Source organism: Culex pipiens, chromosome 3, assembly GCF_016801865.2.
Source record: "Culex pipiens pallens isolate TS chromosome 3, TS_CPP_V2, whole genome shotgun sequence".
Taxonomy (NCBI): domain Eukaryota; kingdom Metazoa; phylum Arthropoda; class Insecta; order Diptera; family Culicidae; genus Culex; species Culex pipiens.
The window spans coordinates 9235426-9255035 of record NC_068939.1 but is presented as its reverse complement, the minus strand read 5'-3'; the positions used below and the strand labels follow the sequence as shown (position 1 = coordinate 9255035).

General features: G+C 44.2%; 2 protein-coding genes across 4 annotated transcripts in view; one reads left to right on the top strand and one right to left on the bottom strand.

Annotated features, from left to right (window-relative positions):
* The first annotated feature begins 257 nt into the window (after window positions 1–257).
* Window positions 258–14764, top strand: LOC120427032 (tonsoku-like protein). The gene is made up of 4 exons (XM_039591858.2): window positions 258–439; window positions 6508–9541; window positions 13224–13405; window positions 13464–14764. The coding sequence occupies exons 1-4, from the start codon at window positions 409–411 to the stop codon at window positions 14531–14533; spliced, it is 4317 nt and encodes a 1438-aa protein (XP_039447792.1). The 5' UTR covers window positions 258–408; the 3' UTR covers window positions 14534–14764.
* A 2186-nt stretch (window positions 14765–16950) lies between these two features.
* Window positions 16951–19610, bottom strand: part of LOC120426804 (glycogen-binding subunit 76A) — a 29813-nt gene continuing 27153 nt past the window's right edge. For all 3 annotated transcript variants that reach the window (XM_039591592.2, XM_039591597.2, XM_039591603.2), the window contains one exon: window positions 16951–19573. In XM_039591592.2, the coding sequence (XP_039447526.1) occupies window positions 19352–19573 (222 nt within the window). In that variant the 3' untranslated portion in view covers window positions 16951–19351. The remainder of the gene's footprint in view (window positions 19574–19610) is intronic.

The following is a 19610-nucleotide window of genomic DNA, read 5'->3' as shown; positions in this document are numbered from 1 at the left end:
TTTAAAAAAAAACCATGTTGCACTGTTGATTCTCACGATAGAATTTGCTAACCAAAACCCCATCGACGTTCCCCTTGTGCAAAAACACTCGTGAAAGAGATGCTAACCGACATGCTCCGTAACGGTTTGTAACGTTTGTGCTTCCGGTAATCATCAGGGCTCACTTCACGCTCGCACATTTGTTGACAACGCGGGGCTGTCCAAAGTTGGAAAACCGCGCGAAATTTCGGGCCGTGTTGTTCTTTGCAATTTGAGATGGTTTCGAAGGACGTGAATTTTGTAAAAATCTGCGATTTTTCGGGAAAGTTTACTGATTTTTGTCAGTATGGAAATGAAATTAGAGTGATTAGTGGTGCCTGGTGATATTTGCGAAGAAATTTGTAGTTAAACGCCGGGAGATACGCTGCAATGAGTTCCGAAAACGACGTGGAAGAGCAGCGTGAGTTATTTTAAAAGTTATTGCACCTAAATATTTTTTTATAAACTTTTGTTTCAAATCCCGAATTAACTTTTTAATCAGGTGAATCTGTAGATGTAAACAAGCAGTCTATCCCACATGCTCTAGTGACAGTTCACGTTGAGTAAGAAAGGGATAGGCTGCTTGTTTACACCAACGGATTTGCTTTATCAAAAAGTTAATACGGAATTTGTTAAATTTAATAACTTTGCAAAAAAGAACTGCAAACTTAGGATGTAAGAAACAAGGTTTGTATGACTTTTCGCCATGCATTCTCTTAAAATTTATAATTTGGAAACTTTCAAGCCTTTTTTTCTAAACTTTTGATTTTTATTTTTGCAGTTGATGATAATTTTTGATATTTTTAATGTCAAATATTTAGAAAAAAAAATATTTTTGAATTTTTAAGATTTTAAAATTGTTTGAAGTTTTGTAATTTTTCCTCTTTTTAGTACTTATGAATATAAGTATAAATTTCAACTGGTTAAACTTAAATTTTCATAAAAGTCATAGAAATCTTTAGAAAAAATATTTTTTTGCCCCTTGATTTTTCTCATTTTTGGGGCCAACTTTGAAGGGGGAAAAGGTAGAGGGAGGGGGTCGTGACGACATAAACTTTGGAAAATATTTGCAACGGTCAAACAGATTATTTTTAATTCAAAATCAAATCAAATTATTTGCTCTACAGTATTCCGCTGTCGTTCTCGATTGCGAGATTCCTTTTCGAAACTAGGTGCCCGAAGGCTTGATTGTTGAGGCAATTGTAAACCTCTTTCTACACCTTAGCTTCCATCCATCCCGGGATTCAAGCTGACGACCTTTGGATTGTTAGTCCAACTGCCTACCAGCGACTCCACCGAGACAGGACCCAGGGAGACGACTGCTACGCCTGGACTGAGCTAACGAAATAACCTCTAAGATTAGACCGAAGCCAACATTTTGTTGTGGAGACAACAACGTTACCACCTCTGCTGATGTACGCTTCTTGGCCCGTTAATCGTACGTTGGCAGCAGTGTGTAGAGAGCGTGTGGAGAGTTGGAGCAGCGACGCGCGAGGCGCGCCATTTTTTGATCATTCCTAAAAGTGACTCCAACCGGAAAACAAGTCGTTTCAAATAAAACTTTTACTTTCGCGTTTAAACTTTAATTCGCCCTTTTTTAATTCCACGAAATACCTCTGCCGAAGAGGTTTTGGGCCCGGTAATCGCGGAAAGTGCGCGGATTCGAAGTTTTTTCTCGCGGAAGTGGTTCGGAGTTCGGAAAGTCGGATCGGTTCGGACTGGACTTGTTCGTGCGTGCAAAAAGCAAGATGGCGGACAATGTGCAAAGTTCGATGCAAAAATTGAACGACCAGAATTACACAATCTGGAAGTTCAAGATGCAGCTGGTCCTGTCGCGTGACGGACTGTGGGGCGCAGTGAGTGCGGCAAGACCGACGACAGATGCGGATGGTGCCTGGGCGCAGAAAAACGAAAAGGCCAAGGTTGCCATCGGCCTTGCGCTGGACGACAGCCAGCTTCTACATGTGATGCGACTGGAAACGGCGAAAGAGATGTGGGACACACTCCAGGATTACCACGAACGGTCTTCCTTGACGGGGAAAATCCACATCTGGCGCACCCTCTACACGACGCGGCTGTCGGAAGGGGGGTCCATGGCGGAACACCTGAACGAGCTGACTGCGTTGCGGCTGCGGTTGACGGCGCTGGGAGAGGAGGTTTCGGATTCGTCGTTCGTGGCGGCGATGTTGGCGAGCCTGCCCAAGTCGTACGAGGGCCTGCTAGTGGCGTTGGAAAGTCGACCGGATAAGGATCTGACGGTCGATTTCGTCAAGGGCAGGCTGCTGGACGAAGGTCGGCGGCGGCGGCAGGAGGAGGCCAGAGAGGAAAAGGCGCTGGTCTCGAGTGCAGTGAGTGACAAGAAAAGTGAAAAGAAGAAGAAGGAAAAAGTGTGCTACTACTGCAAGAAGGAAGGACACTTCAAGCGCGACTGCAAGAAGTGGGCAGCTGAGCAGAAGAAGGAAAGCGCTGAGAAAGCGAAGGTCGCAGTGTTGGCAGAAGATAGTGATGTGTGTTTGCTGGCTGGAAAAGCCGAAGAGGGAGGAGTGTGGTACTTTGACTCGGGGGCCACATCCCACATGACGAACGACGCATCTATCTTGGAGAAGCTGGACGGGTCGAGCGAATCGACCATCTTGCTCGCGGACGGGAAGAGTACGAAGGCGGTCGGCATGGGAACCGGTCGGCTGATCTCCGTGGACGGGGATGGCATCCGGAAGAACGTCACGCTGGCCAACGTGTACCACGTCCCGTCGCTCGCCGGAAATCTGCTGTCGGTCAGCAAGATTGCTGATCTGGGCTTTGAAGTGGTGTTCGACAAGGCTGGCTGCAAGGTGCTGCAAAGAGGAAAAGTGGTGTTGATTGGCGTTCGGAAGGGCGGCCTTTATCACCTGAAGCAGATTCCGGAGCAAGCGCTGCTGGCCGGAGCGAAGCACGGTGACTCGTGCTTGCATTTGTGGCACCGTCGGCTCGGGCATCGTGACCCGGAAGCTGTGCTGAAGATCGTGCGCGACGGTCTTGGCCACGGGCTGAAGTTGGATCGTTGCGACGTGGAGTCTGTGTGCGGTTCGTGCTGCGAAGGGAAGATGAGCCGGGGCTCGTTTCCGAAGAAATCGACGAGTCGAGCGACTGCCGTTGGAGAACTAGTACACACCGACCTGGGAGGTCCGATGGAGGTTGAAACCCCGCACGGCAACCGTTTCTTCATGACCATGGTGGACGACTACAGCCGCTACACGGTCGTCTACTTGTTGCCGAAGAAGTCCGATGCTGCGGAACGGATTCGCGAATACTGCAGTTTGGTGAAGAACCAATTTGGCAACTACCCCAAGGCGATCAGATCGGATGGAGGCGGTGAGTACTCGAGCACTTCTCTGAAAAAGTTTTTTGCGGACAACGGCATCGTACACGAGCAAACGGCCCCCTACTCACCGCAGCAGAACGGGGTGGCGGAACGGCGCAACCGGTACGCGGTGGAATCCGTTCGGTGCATGCTCGCGGAGTCTGGGCTGGGCAAAACGTACTGGGGCGAAGCGATCTGTACGGCGATTTATTTGCAGAATCGTTTGCCATCGTCGTCGGTGGACAGTACTCCCTTCGAGCTGTGGCACGGTAAAAAGCCGTCGTACGGTCACCTCCGGATCTTCGGATCGCAAGCGTACGTTCATGTCCCGAAGGAGAAACGGCGAAAGCTCGACATGAAATCGGAGAAGCTAGTGTTCGTGGGCTACGCGGAGGGGCGCAAGGCGTACCGTTTCGTAAACCTGATGACGGAGTGTATCACGGTCAGCCGAGATGCCAAATTTCTTGAGCTGTGTACCGTGAAGGAAGCGGTCAAGCAGGTCGCACCGAAAGCAGCTGACACCGTCAGCGTCCCACTCGTGTTGCCGCCGGCACCCGAGGAACAGGACAAGGATGCGGGGACCACGCCCGCTGGATCAGATGGAGAGTCTGAACCGGATCTCGAGGCAACGCAGTACGAAAGTGCATCTGATGGGGAACAATCCTTTCACGGTTTCCCGTTGGACGAAATCGCACGGCGCTCGAAACGGTCGACCAAAGGAATTGCTCCGGTTCGACTGATTGAAGAAGCGTACGCAACCGCTGCTGCCCTTGAGGAGGAGATCGAACCCAGGACTCTGCACGAAGCCATCACCTGCCGGGAGAAAGAGCAGTGGAATGCTGCCATGCTGGACGAGCTCAAGTCACACTCGGACAACGGAACGTGGGATTTGGTCGAGTTACCTACAGATCGGAAGGCGGTCGGTAGCCGCTGGGTGTACAAGCTGAAGCGGAACTCGGCGGGGCAAGTAACGAAGTACAAAGCACGTCTGGTTGCGCAGGGATACTCGCAGAAGTTCGGACAAGACTACGACGAGGTCTTCGCACCGGTGACGAGCCACACAACGCTTCGCGTGCTGCTGGCTCTGGCGTCTCGGAACAAAATGGTTTTGAAACACTTCGACGTAAAAACCGCCTACTTGTACGGAGAGCTCGACCAGATTTTGTTTATGAAGCAGCCCCCTGGTTACGAGGTGAAAGGCAAGGAGCACTACGTTTGTCGTTTGAAGAAAAGCATCTACGGACTCAAGCAGTCGGCGCGCTGTTGGAACCAGAAGTTGGACGGTGCTCTCCAAGAGATGGGTTTCAAGCCGAGCAGCGCGGATCATTGCCTTTACCTGAAGGTCGAGGCCGGAAAGAGGGTGTTCCTGCTGATTTACGTAGACGACATTATGGTTGGTGCTGAAGACGAGAAGCTCGTCGACGCAGTGTACGATTCGTTGAAGCAGAAATTCGAGATCACCAACCTGGGCGACCTGAACTTCTTCCTGGGGATGGAGATTGGGTGCGAAAACGGAAACTACAGCGTGTGTCTGAGCGGATACATCGATCGTGTTGTGGAGAAGTTCGGCCTCTGCGATGCGAAGGGAGCGAAGACACCGATGGAAGCCGGATTCGTCAAGGTGGAGGACACGACCGAAGCGCTACCCGATGGATCGAAGTACAGAAGCCTTGTCGGCGTCCTTCTGTACATTGCTGTGTGTGCGCGACCAGACATTGCCGTGAGCGCAGCAATACTTGGCCGGAAGGTGGAAGCGCCTACGCAGGCGGACTACGTGGCGGCCAAACGTGTCGTACGATACCTCAAAGCGACACGAGACTGGCGGCTGGTGTACAGCAAAGCTGGCGGTGGTCTGATCGGCTACACTGACGCGGATTGGGCTGGCGACGTAAGTACGAGGAAGTCTACCTCCGGGTACGCTTTCTGTTACGGCGGTGGAGCGGTGTCGTGGGCTAGCCGGAAGCAAGCTTGCGTTACCCTTTCGTCGATGGAGTCCGAATACGTGGCGCTGAGCGAGGCAAGTCAGGAGTTGATTTGGCTCCGAGGCTTGCTGGAGGAGATGGGCGATCGCCAGGAGGAGCCCACCCGGATGCTGGAGGACAACCAGAGCTGTATAAAATTTGTCGGCTCTGAGCGGTCAAGTCGTCGTTCGAAGCACATCGAAACGCGCGAGCACTTCGTCAAGGAACTGTGTGATCGTGGCGTGCTTAAGCTGGAATACTGTGCTACGGATGAGATGGCCGCTGACGTACTAACTAAGCCGTTGGGTACCATCAAGCAGCGGAAGTTTTCGGCCATGCTGGGATTGTCGTCGAACGGTGGCAACCGTTGTTGAGGAGGAGTGTTGTGGAGACAACAACGTTACCACCTCTGCTGATGTACGCTTCTTGGCCCGTTAATCGTACGTTGGCAGCAGTGTGTAGAGAGCGTGTGGAGAGTTGGAGCAGCGACGCGCGAGGCGCGCCATTTTTTGATCATTCCTAAAAGTGACTCCAACCGGAAAACAAGTCGTTTCAAATAAAACTTTTACTTTCGCGTTTAAACTTTAATTCGCCCTTTTTTAATTCCACGAAATACCTCTGCCGAAGACATTTACTTCCCCGTCCGACGGAAGGCGTGATTAGACAAATCTCGTCTCAAAATTTGCCACAGGGACCTTCTGGGATCAAACCCAGGCCGGTTGGGTGAGAGCTTACCCATACACCACGGGTCCCGGCTTTTTTTTAAATCAAACAAAATCATAGTTTAGGTATTTTAGACATTTTTGAAAAGTTTGGGCATTTATAAATTTCCGTTATTTTTAACTTTTCAATTATTGAATTTGGAAATTTTATTAAAATATTTGAATTTGTTTGGTTTCTGAATTTAAAAAATTTTAATCTTGAAAGTGTTTAAATTTTGATGTTTTTTTATAATTTCTGAATTAATTGTTTTATATATAAAAAAAAATACTTTGGATATTTTGAAAACAAGTCCAAACAACTCGAGAATTCTTCGATCCTCAGTCGTAATTTGTCGATTGTAGATCAAGAAATTTCGATCGAATGACCTCAATCTACAGATTGCGACTTACCGCTGAAAAATTACGATCGAGTGCAATAACCACTACAAATACAGTTAAATCCTTATGCTAACATTACTTCTTTCAGGACTGCTCCGTCGCAAGAAAAAGGCCTCCGAAGCTGGAAACCTGCTCCTGCTGGCCGAGGCATGCCGGAAATTGGGCGAGATGTACCACGAGCAAAGTGAACACCGAAAGGCACTCATCGAGTACAAGCTGGTGGCCAAAGCGTTCCAAAACTTGAAAATGCAAATGGAACTGGGCCGGGCGCACCGGATGATTGGCGAGCAGTTCAACATGCTGGGAGAGTTTGAAAAGGCGCTGCAGTACGATCGAAGCTATCTGGACATTGCGAAACAGGAAAAGGACCACGTTGAGGTGCAGAGGGCTCACGTTACGATTGGGCGGACGTTTCTGATGAAGGGACAGAGCTGCGAGAAGCTCGAACAAGCGATGGAACCACTGATGGAGGCGGAGAGGTCATTCGAACGGAGTTTGAAGTTGAGCCGGGAGTTGAAGAGCATTGGGCGGTTGGAGCAGGTCGACATGGAAGCGAGATCTCTGCTGAATCTGGGCGTGACGAAGGAGCACCAGGGCAACTGGGAGCAGGCCACCGAGTACATGCAGAAGGCGACGAAGCTCGCCGAGAACAACGACCTGACCGAGTTGCTGCACCAGTGTTACACCACGTCGGCGCTGCTGTTCAACTCGAAGCTGAACAATCACGCACGAGCACTGAAAGCCCTCTCGGAAGCGCTGGAAGTTGCGTCCCGGCTGCAAAATAAGGCCACCAAGATGTGCGAGACGTTGATCACCAAGGCGGACATTCTGATCAAGACGGGCGACTTTCAGAGCGCTCGCCAAGCGCTGAAGCAGGCGTACAAGCTGCGGACGCCGGTCGCGACCGACGCGGACAACATCGAACGCCGGTTGAAAGTGCTGGTGGCGGTTTGTCGCGTCGAGGACGAGTTGATCATGACCGGCAGTGAAGAGTACAGAAAGAAGAAGGGATTGTACGAGCGGATGGGAGACGGCGCCTGCAAGCTGGAGAACTACGCGAAGGCCATCGACTACTATCTGAAAATGCTGGAGTGTGCGCAGCTCGCGGGGGAAGCCGATCGCGATTTGATCCCGATCTACGTCAGTCTGTACCAGACGTACAAGGACAACAAGCAGTACGACGATGCGTTGGTTTATTTGTGGCAGGAGTACGAGTTGATCGACGATGACCCGGAGGAGGCGTACAATACGCTGTTGAGCATTGCGGACGTGTTTGAGGCGCAGAAGAAGCCCTGGAACGAGGTGGACGAAATCTATCAGCGCGCTCGTGCGCAGGCCAAGAAGCTCAAGTCGCTTCCGAAGGAACGGGTAGCGATTAAGCGCTGCGTTGCGATGCTTAAGCGGCAAGGGATGGAAATGATGGCGGAACGGCTTGAAAAGGAGGCCACCGGGATGGGTATGGACTTGGAGAACAGCGTCGCTGAGGACAGTGACGATTCGGACACTCAGGATGAAACGGAAACTTCGATTGAGTACGCCATCAATTCGCTGGAAATTGGCGAGGACGTCGACTTGGCCGAGCTGTCCAATTCGGACGATGAGAGACCGAAGCCGTTGGATAAATCGCTGGAGGGTAAGAATACCCGAAAGAGGGGAACCACTTTCAAGGTGAAGAAGAACAACAAGGGAGAGTCGCAACTTCACCAGGCGTGCATCGGCGGTAACTTTGTACTCGTGCAAAAGCTGCTTGATCAAGGCCATCCCGTGAACGTCCGCGATAACGCCGGTTGGTTGCCGTTGCACGAGGCCTGCATTCATGGCCACAAGGAAATCGTTGACCTGTTGCTGGATCGAGGAGCGTACATCAACGACAAAGGTGGTACCAGCTGCGATGGAATCACTCCGCTGTACGACGCTTGCTCCAACGGGAACTTGGAAGTGGTGGAACTGCTGCTTGATCGCGGAGCAAACTGTACGCAGCGAACCGACTCCGGCGATACCACGTTGAACGTGCTGCAGCTTTGGTTCGAAGGCGTCCAGAAAAAACTGGCTCCCGAGATCATTTCGTATTACAACACGATCTACCACCGAATCAAGGGCTATTTCGATGTGGCCGCTGTTAAACCAGACGAATCGGCAACCGTTCCCGATGCAATTCTCAACGACTCACAGCCAGCCGGTCGATCAACCCGTCGCCGAGCAATCCAACCCATTCGTTCGGGCTCCGAGTCTGGAAATGAAGAAACACGATCAGCTCGCTCGACCGTTCGCAACTCCGCAAAACAACCGTCCAAACGCCGACCGCTTCCCGAGGTGCGCTCGGACTCGTCCGGCCTGTCGTCCGACTCGGAACCGGAAGAGCAGATCCGACTTCGCGCCTCAAAACCCGGCGTATTCGACTACCAAACCGCGATCGAAGCGGTTCGCAAACGCACCAACGCTCAACTGTCTCCGCTGAAGGACCCCAACCCGGCCCCGTCCAAGCGAACCGCCCACATGCGCCGCGAAGAGGTCGGCGACGACTGGCTGGTGGCAGATGTGAATCCCGCCACAAAGCGACAGAAATTCCTCTCCGACAAGGACTATTCCGAACCATCAGTTAAATCATCCCGTCGCAGCTTGGAGGACCTCGTATCCCCGCAAAAGTCCGTCGCCAGCAGCAACGGGTCGAACCGCGCACGGCAGCGAAGCGTTTCCCTTGACCCCGCTCCGGACGCCAACCAGATCCTGATGAGCGCCTCCAACCGGAGCTTCTCCCGCGCACCTTCCAACCAGTCGAAATCTCACCGGCAGAGCTTGACCGGCAGCAACCGATACCAGGGATCGCTGCTGGAAGCGGGCTTCAGCGTGAGCTCCCGCTCGGTCGGTTCGAACGGATCCGCGATGGACGATCCGGAAGACGTGCGGACGCTGATGTCACCGTCCAAGGAGAGCGTCGCATCGTCGTCCGGGGATAATCGATTGAGCGGGATGACGACGACGACGCCGGGTTTGGTGTTGCCGCCGTCGATGGTGCGAGTTCTGGTGGACGGTGATCAGATTGATGTGGACTACGAGCAGGACCAGGAGATGGGCCTCAGCGTCGGGTGGTTGGCCGAGGAGGTGGCCAAGCGATACGGAATGTGAGTTGGTTTTGTAAATGATTTTTTTTAAATTTCAACAGGTTGATATTTTTTTCTTTTGACAAATATTTGAATGATTTTTGTTGGAAACATGAAAGTTAATACAGTCCAGGCTCGATTATTCGAAGGTTTGGGACTTCGGATAATCGAATCACGAACGAAAAAAAAATCTTTCTTTTAACATCAAATTCGAGTTCTGCAACAACGGTTTTGTCAAAATTTAATATGTAGTTGATTGCCTATTTAATTACAAAATCTTGAGCTTTTTTTAAAAAGGTCCAATAAGCTATTGTCTTCCATAAGTTTATAGGACCTATTCAAAAAAAAACTCTGGAAATGCATTTTTTTATATTTCATCACCGCCATTTTGGCCGCCATCTAGGATTTAAAAATTCAAATCACTTTGACGTAATTTAGGGGTCATACGTAAACTCGACAATTAAAAATGAAACAAAGAAACATGTTTTTTTTCCTGATTCGATTATCCGAAGTAAATTTTTCCTAGGCCTTCGGATAATCGAGTCTGGACTGTAAATTAATCAAAACTTTTTCGGCTGACTCTTTTATTTCCGGAGCTTTAAAAAGATGCTGGAATAATTTATTCAATTCATTGTCACTCAAAATTCTTTCTCTAGCTACTTTTTTATTTTTATATTTTTTTATTTTTATATTTTTATATTTTTATATTTGTATATTTTTATATTTTTATATTTTTACAGGGTGGCCACTCAAGTCGGGAAATCGGGAAAGTCGGGAAAAAGTTGGGAATTCGCCAAAATCCGCAAAAAATCGGGAAAAAGTCGGGAATTTGTGATTTTTTGTCAAAAAGTCGGGAATTTTGAGCATACTTGTTTGAAAATTATTTTTTGAATAATTTTGTAATATTTTGTACAATTTTCAAATTGAATTGAAGTCACTCATTTCTGCTTTAGTAACTTTCTTTAAATTTAAGGTTCTTTTCACTATTTCAATTAAATTGAGTATGGAAAAGCTGTTTAAGACATTCAAAATCTTAATTAATATTTGGGTCTTTGACACAGATTTTCATAATATTTTTTATGAATCAAATGATCGCTATTAATTTTTGTTCATTAAACAAGAGGTAAAGTTAATGAAAAACTAATATAAAAATAAAGCATAACAGATTCTATTTCATTTTGTCACATAATTGAATATTTGAAAACAGATTCCAACTTGAATGTGGCAATGGCTTTTTTGGTAAATATTATTAATTGTTTAACTAAATTCATTAAGTAATTTAAAATATTTTTTTTTTCCAAATGTTGCTCTTGAAGTTTTTGTGAGTATGGGTAAATTACCTACCATAGATGAGCAGCTGTAGCTGAATGGTTACAGTGTTCGCTTTGTATGCGAATGGTTCTGGGTTCGATTCCCATCTGCTCCCATCGAGAAAGTTAAGGACATAGAAATACTTGAAATGCTGAATATGAACGAAAAATCAAAGTCACTGGAGGCGGGGTTCGAACCCCCGTCCTTTGGATTGGTAAGCAAAAATGCTAACCACTAGGCCATGGCGACTTGATGGGCCTAGACTGGAATTAGGAATACTGTTACAACCAACCCGCAACGCCTTTCGAGGTGTATCCTAGGGTTCTACCTCTCCTACTAACATTGGGTCCAAAACCTCTCTACAAACATCTATACCACTAAGGTGACGTAGGGGTCCTTGCGCACTTTAGATAGGTGTTTACTAACGATCCTTCCCAATCCCTGAGGATAGCTTGGACCCGGCCAGGACCCCCTTATGCCCTGGGTTGTATTACACACTCATCAAAAGATGAAGACATGGTATCTCCCGTGTTGGATTATTGTTCCGGATGAGGGTCTAACACAACCACACCAAACAGTGGGATAAGCGTTGTGGAGCCTTCCGGTGGTGGGGCGTCCTCCAAATGCTAATGCTATTGCTAATGGGTAAATTACCTACCATAGATAAAGCTTGATTTTCAGTTTTCGGAAAACTTAATTATCGAATGAAATCCAAAATTGAAAAAAAAATTACGTTTTTAAAACATAAAGAAAAAATTGAAATTGCAAAAAAAAATATCCAAGAAATTTTGAGTTATTGCAAAATTGTTTAAAAAAATAGTCTCATCAAACATTTTGCTTATAAAAAGTGGGAATACAAACAATCATATCAGTTTTTTTATTGTTTTCATTGAAAAAACAAACAGTTAAATTCTGACCACGAGATAAATTAACATTGATTAGAAAATTCAATATCAAAATTTACAAAATTAAAAAGGGAAGTTGGCAAAAACATTTTTTTGACATTTTTCTAAATCCTTTGAATGAATAAAACAGCAATTATGTTTTAATCATTCTTTGATTTAAAATGATGATAAAGTTTAAAAAAAATAGGATCGATATTTTAAGTTTAAAATAAAAAAAAATAAAAAAAATAAAATAAAATAACATGGAAGTTATAAGTATTGTTGAACTTTCGATTATTTTTTCAAAGACTAATTGTTTGTGTCTACTCTGAACCATAATAATGAAATTCAATTTTTGAAGTTTTTTTTTGATTTGTTGTTTAATTTCTGTATTTACAAAAAATGCCTATATTTGGATTTTTTTTTAAATTCATTGAATTTTTTTTTGGTTTCTTATATAAAGTTTTTTTATTTGAAATCATTTTTTAGATAAGCGGAGCGGCCGTGGCTGACTGGTTACGGTGTTCGCTTTCTAAGCGAATGGTTCTGGGTTCGATTCCCATCTGCTCCCAACGAGAAAGTTAAGAACACATAAATTTGAAATGATGAATATGAACGAAAAATCTAAGTCGCTCGAGGCGGGGTTCGATCCCCCGTCCTTTGGATTGGTAAGCAAAAATGCTAACCACTAGGCTATGACGACTTGGTGAGCGTGGACTGGAATTAGGAATATTGTTACAGAGAGCGAGTTGTGGCGCTATAACCACGGCAAATAGTGCCCAGGGCATTCGTGGAAATACAATGTCCCATCCCAGAGGGTCCCGGAGTACCAAACCTTCTTAGCATGGTGCTCCCAACGAATACAACCAAATCTTGGAGCGTATGGTGGTGTGTCCCCACGCTTCTTCCTCCCCTGTCGATTCAGAATTGTGTTGTTGTTCGAACACTCAGTGCTCAAACTCAACCCAATTACGAGTCATCTCTGCGATACGGCTTTACGCAGTAGGCCTGGCCGCTTTAACGCTTGTGATGTTTCAATGCATTCCGATGCAATGGCGCACTACAAATGTTAATAAATGACAAGAAGAGTGCTAGGCGTCATCTAACCTAAGGCACTCTCCAGGATCCCTTCGAAAGATTGGCTGCGCTAGGGTCTGATTAGATTAGATTAGATTAGATTGAAATCATTTTTTAGATAAGAAATGCCTATTATTTGAGCATTCTGGAAATGTCTGGAGAAAGTCGGAAATTCGAAAATGGGATTTGAGTGGTCACCCTGTTTTATATTTTTTTGTTCTTCTTTTTTGTATTAATTTTTTTAGTTGTGAATATTACTTCAAATTTTTATTTTTTCCTAATCTTTTTTAATAATGTTTTAAATTTGTAATGTCTAAATTTTGTAATGTCTAATCTTTTTAATTTTTGGTCGTGATATAACAATTGTTTGCTATTATGAGGGAATTTATGTTCAACTACTCAATTAACCAGTCCTTCCCCGAATTTTCCAGCAAACACGGCAAACGACCCATGCTGAAGCTGATGCGCTCGGACAACAGCCTGTGCATGGATTCGGAACCGCTCACCACCGTGCTGGAAAAAACCGACCCGGTCATCAAATCGTACGTGATCGAGTACACCTCGCTGCGGGGAGATCAGTTCTACGAGGACAGCTGCCGGCTTCGCGATCTTGGTAAGACGATACTCTTTAAAACTCTCCAAGTCAAATTTACAGCTTGTAATCATTCCAGAACCCGTAACCGCGTTGATGAGCGCGCTCAACCTGATGGAAAACACGGGTAAGCTCGCCCTGAAGCGAGACTTTTTCGCGGGCACCACGCGCCAGTTCGACGTCCTGTTTCAAGCCATCGGCTGCCAGGGCAGTACGCGGGAGCTCAACCTGTCGATGAATCAGCTCACGGACGCGGAGTTGCAGGGCTTCGTCGAGAAGCTTCCGGTGCTGAAGAACTTGGAACGGTTGAACCTCGCGATGAACCCGCTAACGCAGAAGAGCATCTTCAGTATGGCCACCAAGCTGGCGTCGCTTCCGGACATGATCTACATGACTGAGCTGGATCTCAGTCGGTGTTCGCTGCTGGATCAGAGCATGCCCCAGTTGGCCAGCATTTGCCAGCGGATGCCACAGCTTCGGGTGCTGCGACTGGCGTCGACGATGATCACAAACTTGACGTACGGCAGTCCTCCGCTGGACGTGTCCCGCCTCCAAGTGCTGGACGTGTCCGAAAACAGTCTCAACAAAAAGTCCATCGAGTACATGTTTGCCAAGTTGGACATGTGCATTTTGACGGAGCTGAATGTGTGTAAGTTGGGTTTGCTTGCGGAATTTAAGCCAAATCTAACCGTGGCGATTCAGACGAAAGAGTTCGACATGTTGAGCACGCTGAATCTAAGCCAGTGTGGCCTCACCGATGATGAACTGTCCACACTGCTGGTTCCACTGCGATCCAGTGCCGGGAAGTTGAAGCTGCTGGACGTGTCCTTCAATCGGCTGTTGACGCAGAAAAGCTTCGTCGAGGTGTTCCGCACGTTGAACACCCACTCGCTGGAGATGGTCCGATTCGACGAAAATCCGCTGGTGTTGAAAGGCTTGAGCGATGCGCTGATGGACGATATTCAGTACGATCGCGCCAGGTGCTACCCGTACGCGGTTGACCTGATGAGACCGTTGAGGTTGGGCGAACCGGAGGCAAAAACGTTGCTGGATAAGTTGTCGGACTTTTGGGAGCAGCTTTGGAAGGAACGTGGAGCGGTTTCGATGAGCAAATCAACGGTTTCGCTGAGGCAAAAGCATTACACATAATTATCTTGTTTATTTGCTGAGGTCGAACAGAGTGACTAACAAAAACTAACATAAAATTAAACATGGTCTAACACAGGAATACATAAAATACGTCACAGTTGAAGGGTACGAATTCTAAATTTAAAGCGTTCTCTAGCTATACCAGGTTCAAACTCGTTCGAAACGGGGTTGAAGATTCGACTGATTCTTTTTCTATGATAATATACGCCTTTCCAGTGGAAAGAAAGAATGCAGAGAGAAAATTGTATTATGAAAGAAATGTCTTGCACCTTTTAACAATGCGATCCTATTGTCTGATGACAGTGTAACGTGGAAGAATATCTGCTCGGGTTTTGGCTTCTTAACCTTTTTTGAACTGTTGATATTAGATTTTGATAGATCCCGAGCCATCAGATATGTCATCTGGTGGTGAGCTCAAAGTTCTGTTGGTAGCCAGATCGGGCCTGATGGTGGTAACCTACGGGTACAGGTATCGTAAGCCGGGGTGACATTGATAGGATTTCAATTTATTTTTGGAATATTTTCCAACTGTTACGGTTTTATTATTTTTGGGTGTACCCCATTTGGCATAAAGGATTTTCGAGAAGGACGTTTGGTATAATCGGTCCAAGGCATCAGGAACGTTTGGCATGATTAATTATTACTAGCTTTTTTTTGCATGGTAAGTTGGTCAAGAATCTGTATAATTTTCCTCTAATAAATTTTATTTTTTCCCTTCTTTGAATATTTTGCAATTAAGCTTAAAAAAAATAGTTTAACCCTTTCAGGTCCGATGGGTCACATTGACCCAAAAATCAATTAATTTTCGTCTGGTCCCAAAAGTAATTTTCCCATCATCATATAAAAACATGTTTTTTTTCGAAATTCAGGCCTTAAATTGTTAAAGTAGGGAAAATCTCTTTGAAGCTTTACATTTTTTTTCCTGTTAAAATTTTATGGAAAAATAGTTTTTTAAATTAAACTTTCCTTTCCTTTATTTAAAATTTAACTTAAAGAAGGAAAAATGTTCTACATTTTATATATTCTGATGTACTCTTAAACTATTCGACAAATGAGTTTTTCCCATTTCCCTTTCACTCAAAATTTAGCTTGAAGAAAGAAAAATTTCTCAATAGATTCACATTTTGGCCTTCTTAAATATTTGACAATTTGGCTTTTTTATGCTTTCTCCTTGCTTTTTTTTCAAATTCAACCTTAAGATGGGATGTAGATTCTGCTCTTCTTTGATTATTTTGCAATCAAGTTTTTTAGAGGGAATTTTCTTTTTTTTTAATTCAGCTTAAGGCTGGGAAAACTTTTATTTCCCTTCATATCCGTACATTTTTTTCTCTTTTATTTTTTTGCAATCAAGTTGTTTAGGCTGATACAAATTTTATAAAATGTTTTTGTCTGCAATCAGCTGAAATCAATTTAAAATGCATTTCCCTGCGTTTAGAATCATTTTTAGCATGTTGGGGTTGATTTAGAAATCTTTCGCATTTTTGAAAATTTTCGATGTTTAAAATGCAAATCATACGATAGCAAAATGTTTTATTTTTTGCTAAAATTTTTATTTTCGTCAAATCGTACATTTTTTGAAAACTAATGAATGCAAAACAACTTAACTAGTGTAAAATGCATTTTGAAACACTTTTACCATGCTAATATTGACACTATGGCTTGTTATTTCAATATTTATATTTTTTTATTTTCTCTACAACACAGGTTTTTATTTAACAAAGTCAAAAAGTTTTTGCAATTTATATTTTTAAACAAATTTTAGCTTTTTTCATCACCAGCGAAACGAAGTTTGATAGAATTAAGGAGGTATTAGTCTATGAAAAACAAACAAACAAACCCGCACTTTTGACAATCGCGTGTTTGACAGTTTGACTCGTAAACAAAGCAAAATGCAAGCAGGCTGACGTTTTTGCAAACAAAGTAGGCAAGCTACAAAAAAGTGCGAGTTTGTTTGTTTGTTTGCCATAGTCTAATATTGCTTATTGCGAGATAAAATCACTTTTCTCCTTCGCTGTGACTGACAGGAGGTTACAGCCGCCGAACTACCGCTGTGTAAAAATCAGCAGGTTGAACTGAAATTCAGCGTTGATTTGGCTGTCAACCTGATTTGTTTTGAATATTTTTGAAAAAGTCAGCAGAAAACTCAAGGCAACCTTTAACAACAGCCAAATATTTGTTCTGCGGCTGTCATGCGGCCATTCTTCTGCGGTCATATCAGCGCGCGTGAACTCTAATTATTAACGCCCGCGATAATACCTCCTTTTTTTAAAAACACAAACATTTTTGCAATATAGAACATCCTGGAAAATGGTTGTTTGTTTGAGGAATAGTTTTCGGAGGATCGGCATGTAACTGTTAATAATAATCAGGGCGTGTGTTTGTGTAGGCTGTCATCAAATATTTCACAAAAAACTTAGTTATAGTTTAAACATTCTTTATTCTCTAATCTTTGGATAAACTTTTTCATCATACATGGGTTTATGCTCCTTAAATCAAATATAATTATTTCATGTTTTAACGCTTTCATAAGACACCGGGTTGTTTGTTTCTCCTTCAACAGTAGCTATTGTTTTGTTTTGCTTTCCATTCGTTTTATAGTTTTACTTTTTTAACCGTTTTCTCCTTCCTGTGTGTGTGTATGTGCAGGCACCAGGAGAGCGTTTCTTTTTTATTTGTTTGTATATCTGTATTTGTGTAAGTGTGTTCATCTCTGCAACTCTTTTCTGCTTTTTTATTGCGTTTTAAAAAATCAGAAAAAATAAAGATGGAGGTATTCCCAAGTAACATTTTTAAACCAACGAGCCACCACTTAGTTTTATTGAGGTTTTATGATAGCATCTTGATTGCTTTATAGTTTTATTTAGGCATTCACCGCAACCAATAAGCAAGAGCTAATTAGTAGGTTCTAACAAGGTTTTATGCCTCGGTCATAAAACCTTGTGACAATAAAAGCTAAATGGCTTTTAATAAGGTTTTATGAAAGTTTTAAGAGAGTCTTGAAAACCCAATGGCAATGTCATGCCAAACGGTTTTATCGCATGCTTTTTTAAAACCCAGGGTGTTTTAGCTGTCAAGTGCCATTAGGCATGCAAAAAGCTTACTTAAAACCATAAGCTCCTGAAAAAGCATTTAACGCGGCCAATTAGCAGTGCATAAATATGGCGCTAAACGCGTGTTCTGATTGAATTTGATTGACCGCCATCTTGGTTGAAAAAATAGAAAACTGAAAAATTTGATTTAAATTTGATGCAAACACACATTTATGCTGAATTTCTGTTATGATTAATATAGCGATAAATGTTTAAAAATATTTTGAAATTTTTTTTTCAAAGAATTGCAATAAAATATTTTTGAACATTAAACACTATGATTACAAAATATTGATTTTTGATGAAGCGAGTTGAATTTTTTGGCTCTATCTCCCCTACATTTATCAATAAAATTTCAACCGCAGCTGAATTTGAGCCATCAATTGCGAGAAATAAGCTTTCGAATTATTCGGATTACCTTTAATATCTATTATTTATCATCGCCATTTTTGACAACCATCTCCATAATTTCATTTGGCAAGACGAAGACTTATTTTTGCCAAAATAAAACCTATTCCGCATAAGACGTTTGAAGACGTATGAAATGTCATTTTTCCATAACTCCTGACTAGGTCTTAACAAAGGTTTTATCAAGGCTTTGAGGATGTTGTTAGGATTCAGTTGTAAAGCCTTGAACTCCTATGTAGGTTTTATAAATAGGCCGTAACAACCTTTTGCGGAGGTCCTTTTGGGTTTTAAGTGGGGTTTATCAAGGTTCTGGGGAGTTTGTTACGACTAAGGGGTTTTAATGTTGGTTTTGGCTGATAGGTTTTATAGCGGTTGTGACAGCTTTGATAAAGCCTAAAATGTTACTTGGGTTGTTTGTTTGTTCTTTACATGCCTTGGTGGCGAGAGTCCGCTTTGCGGTCCCCCCTCCTTAAATCTTCTCTCTTGATTGAAACTTAACAGTCGTTCTATTTCCATTTGTTCACCTCCCGCGTGTCTCCCCGCATTCAATTTCAATTCACTAATGTGTTTGTGTTATTTGTGTGTGTGTGTGTCTTGACGAGTGATATTAGTTACACACCTACGATTTGCTTGCAGTTTCTTCTTTACAATTGCATTTCCATTTCTACGATTTTTTTTCCAGCTTGCGCCAATCTTCTCTAGCAATACAAAGTCATGATTATCTTTGTGGTTAATCAATACGTGCCTATTTTATTACACAATTCTTTTCATAGTACTAGTTAATTTCTTTTTAAAAGTCGAGAGCCAGCCTAGAATTTCGTTCGTCAGATCTCTCTGCCCGTTTGCCCTCTTGCTATCGTTTCTAATTAGTTGTTGTCCAACAATTTCTAACTTTTTCATTCTTTCTTCCTAATTTGCCTGCAAAGTGTGACTTTCCTAAATTCCTACCACAGGACCAACGGTCTTCTCTCTTCGCCCGACCTCAACAAGACTCTCGTCGCAGTACAGTAAAATGAATGTCGTTCACAATTTCTAACAGAAAACATAAAAATTTAGTAAACAGGGGGTGGGTCAAATTGGGAATTGTTAAAATTTTTGCACGATATTTTTTTTTGGTTTCAAATAAATAAGGAAGGACTTTGAGGAAGGAAACAGGATTTAACAATAATACTACACGCTAAAATTTTGGACTTCACTTCCGGTTTTTGTTTTTTGGGTTGGGGTGTTGTGGACAGTGAAGCTACTTCCGCATGCTATTTTTCTTTCTCTCTTCTGTGTGGTAAAATTACGCGAGGCGGGGGGGAGGATGGTACCTGGACACCTAGTAGAAACTCTTGCACCAGCTTTCGTCCGGACTGAGCAGGGAATCGGTGAGGTTCGCCGGCTTGACCGCCAGTTGGGCCACGTTGTTCGGTTGGGAAATTGGCAAGCACTGAAACACGTAGTTGGTGTCGTAGTTGTTGTCCCAGAACTGCTGGCCGCGACAGTGGAACCGCGCCGCCAGCTCGATCCGCTGGCCGAGCTGCACCGACGTGCCGAAGATCTGCGAAGGGAGCAATTGGGTTAAATCTTCACATAAA

Coding starts and splice junctions, on each gene's coding strand:
- LOC120427032 (XM_039591858.2), top strand. CDS start 409: ATGAGTTCCGAAAACGACGTGGAAGAGCAGC. Junction 440..6,507: donor AAACGACGTGGAAGAGCAGC/GTGAGTTATTTT, acceptor TACTTCTTTCAG/GACTGCTCCGTCGCAAGAAA. Junction 13,406..13,463: donor CTGCCGGCTTCGCGATCTTG/GTAAGACGATAC, acceptor TAATCATTCCAG/AACCCGTAACCGCGTTGATG.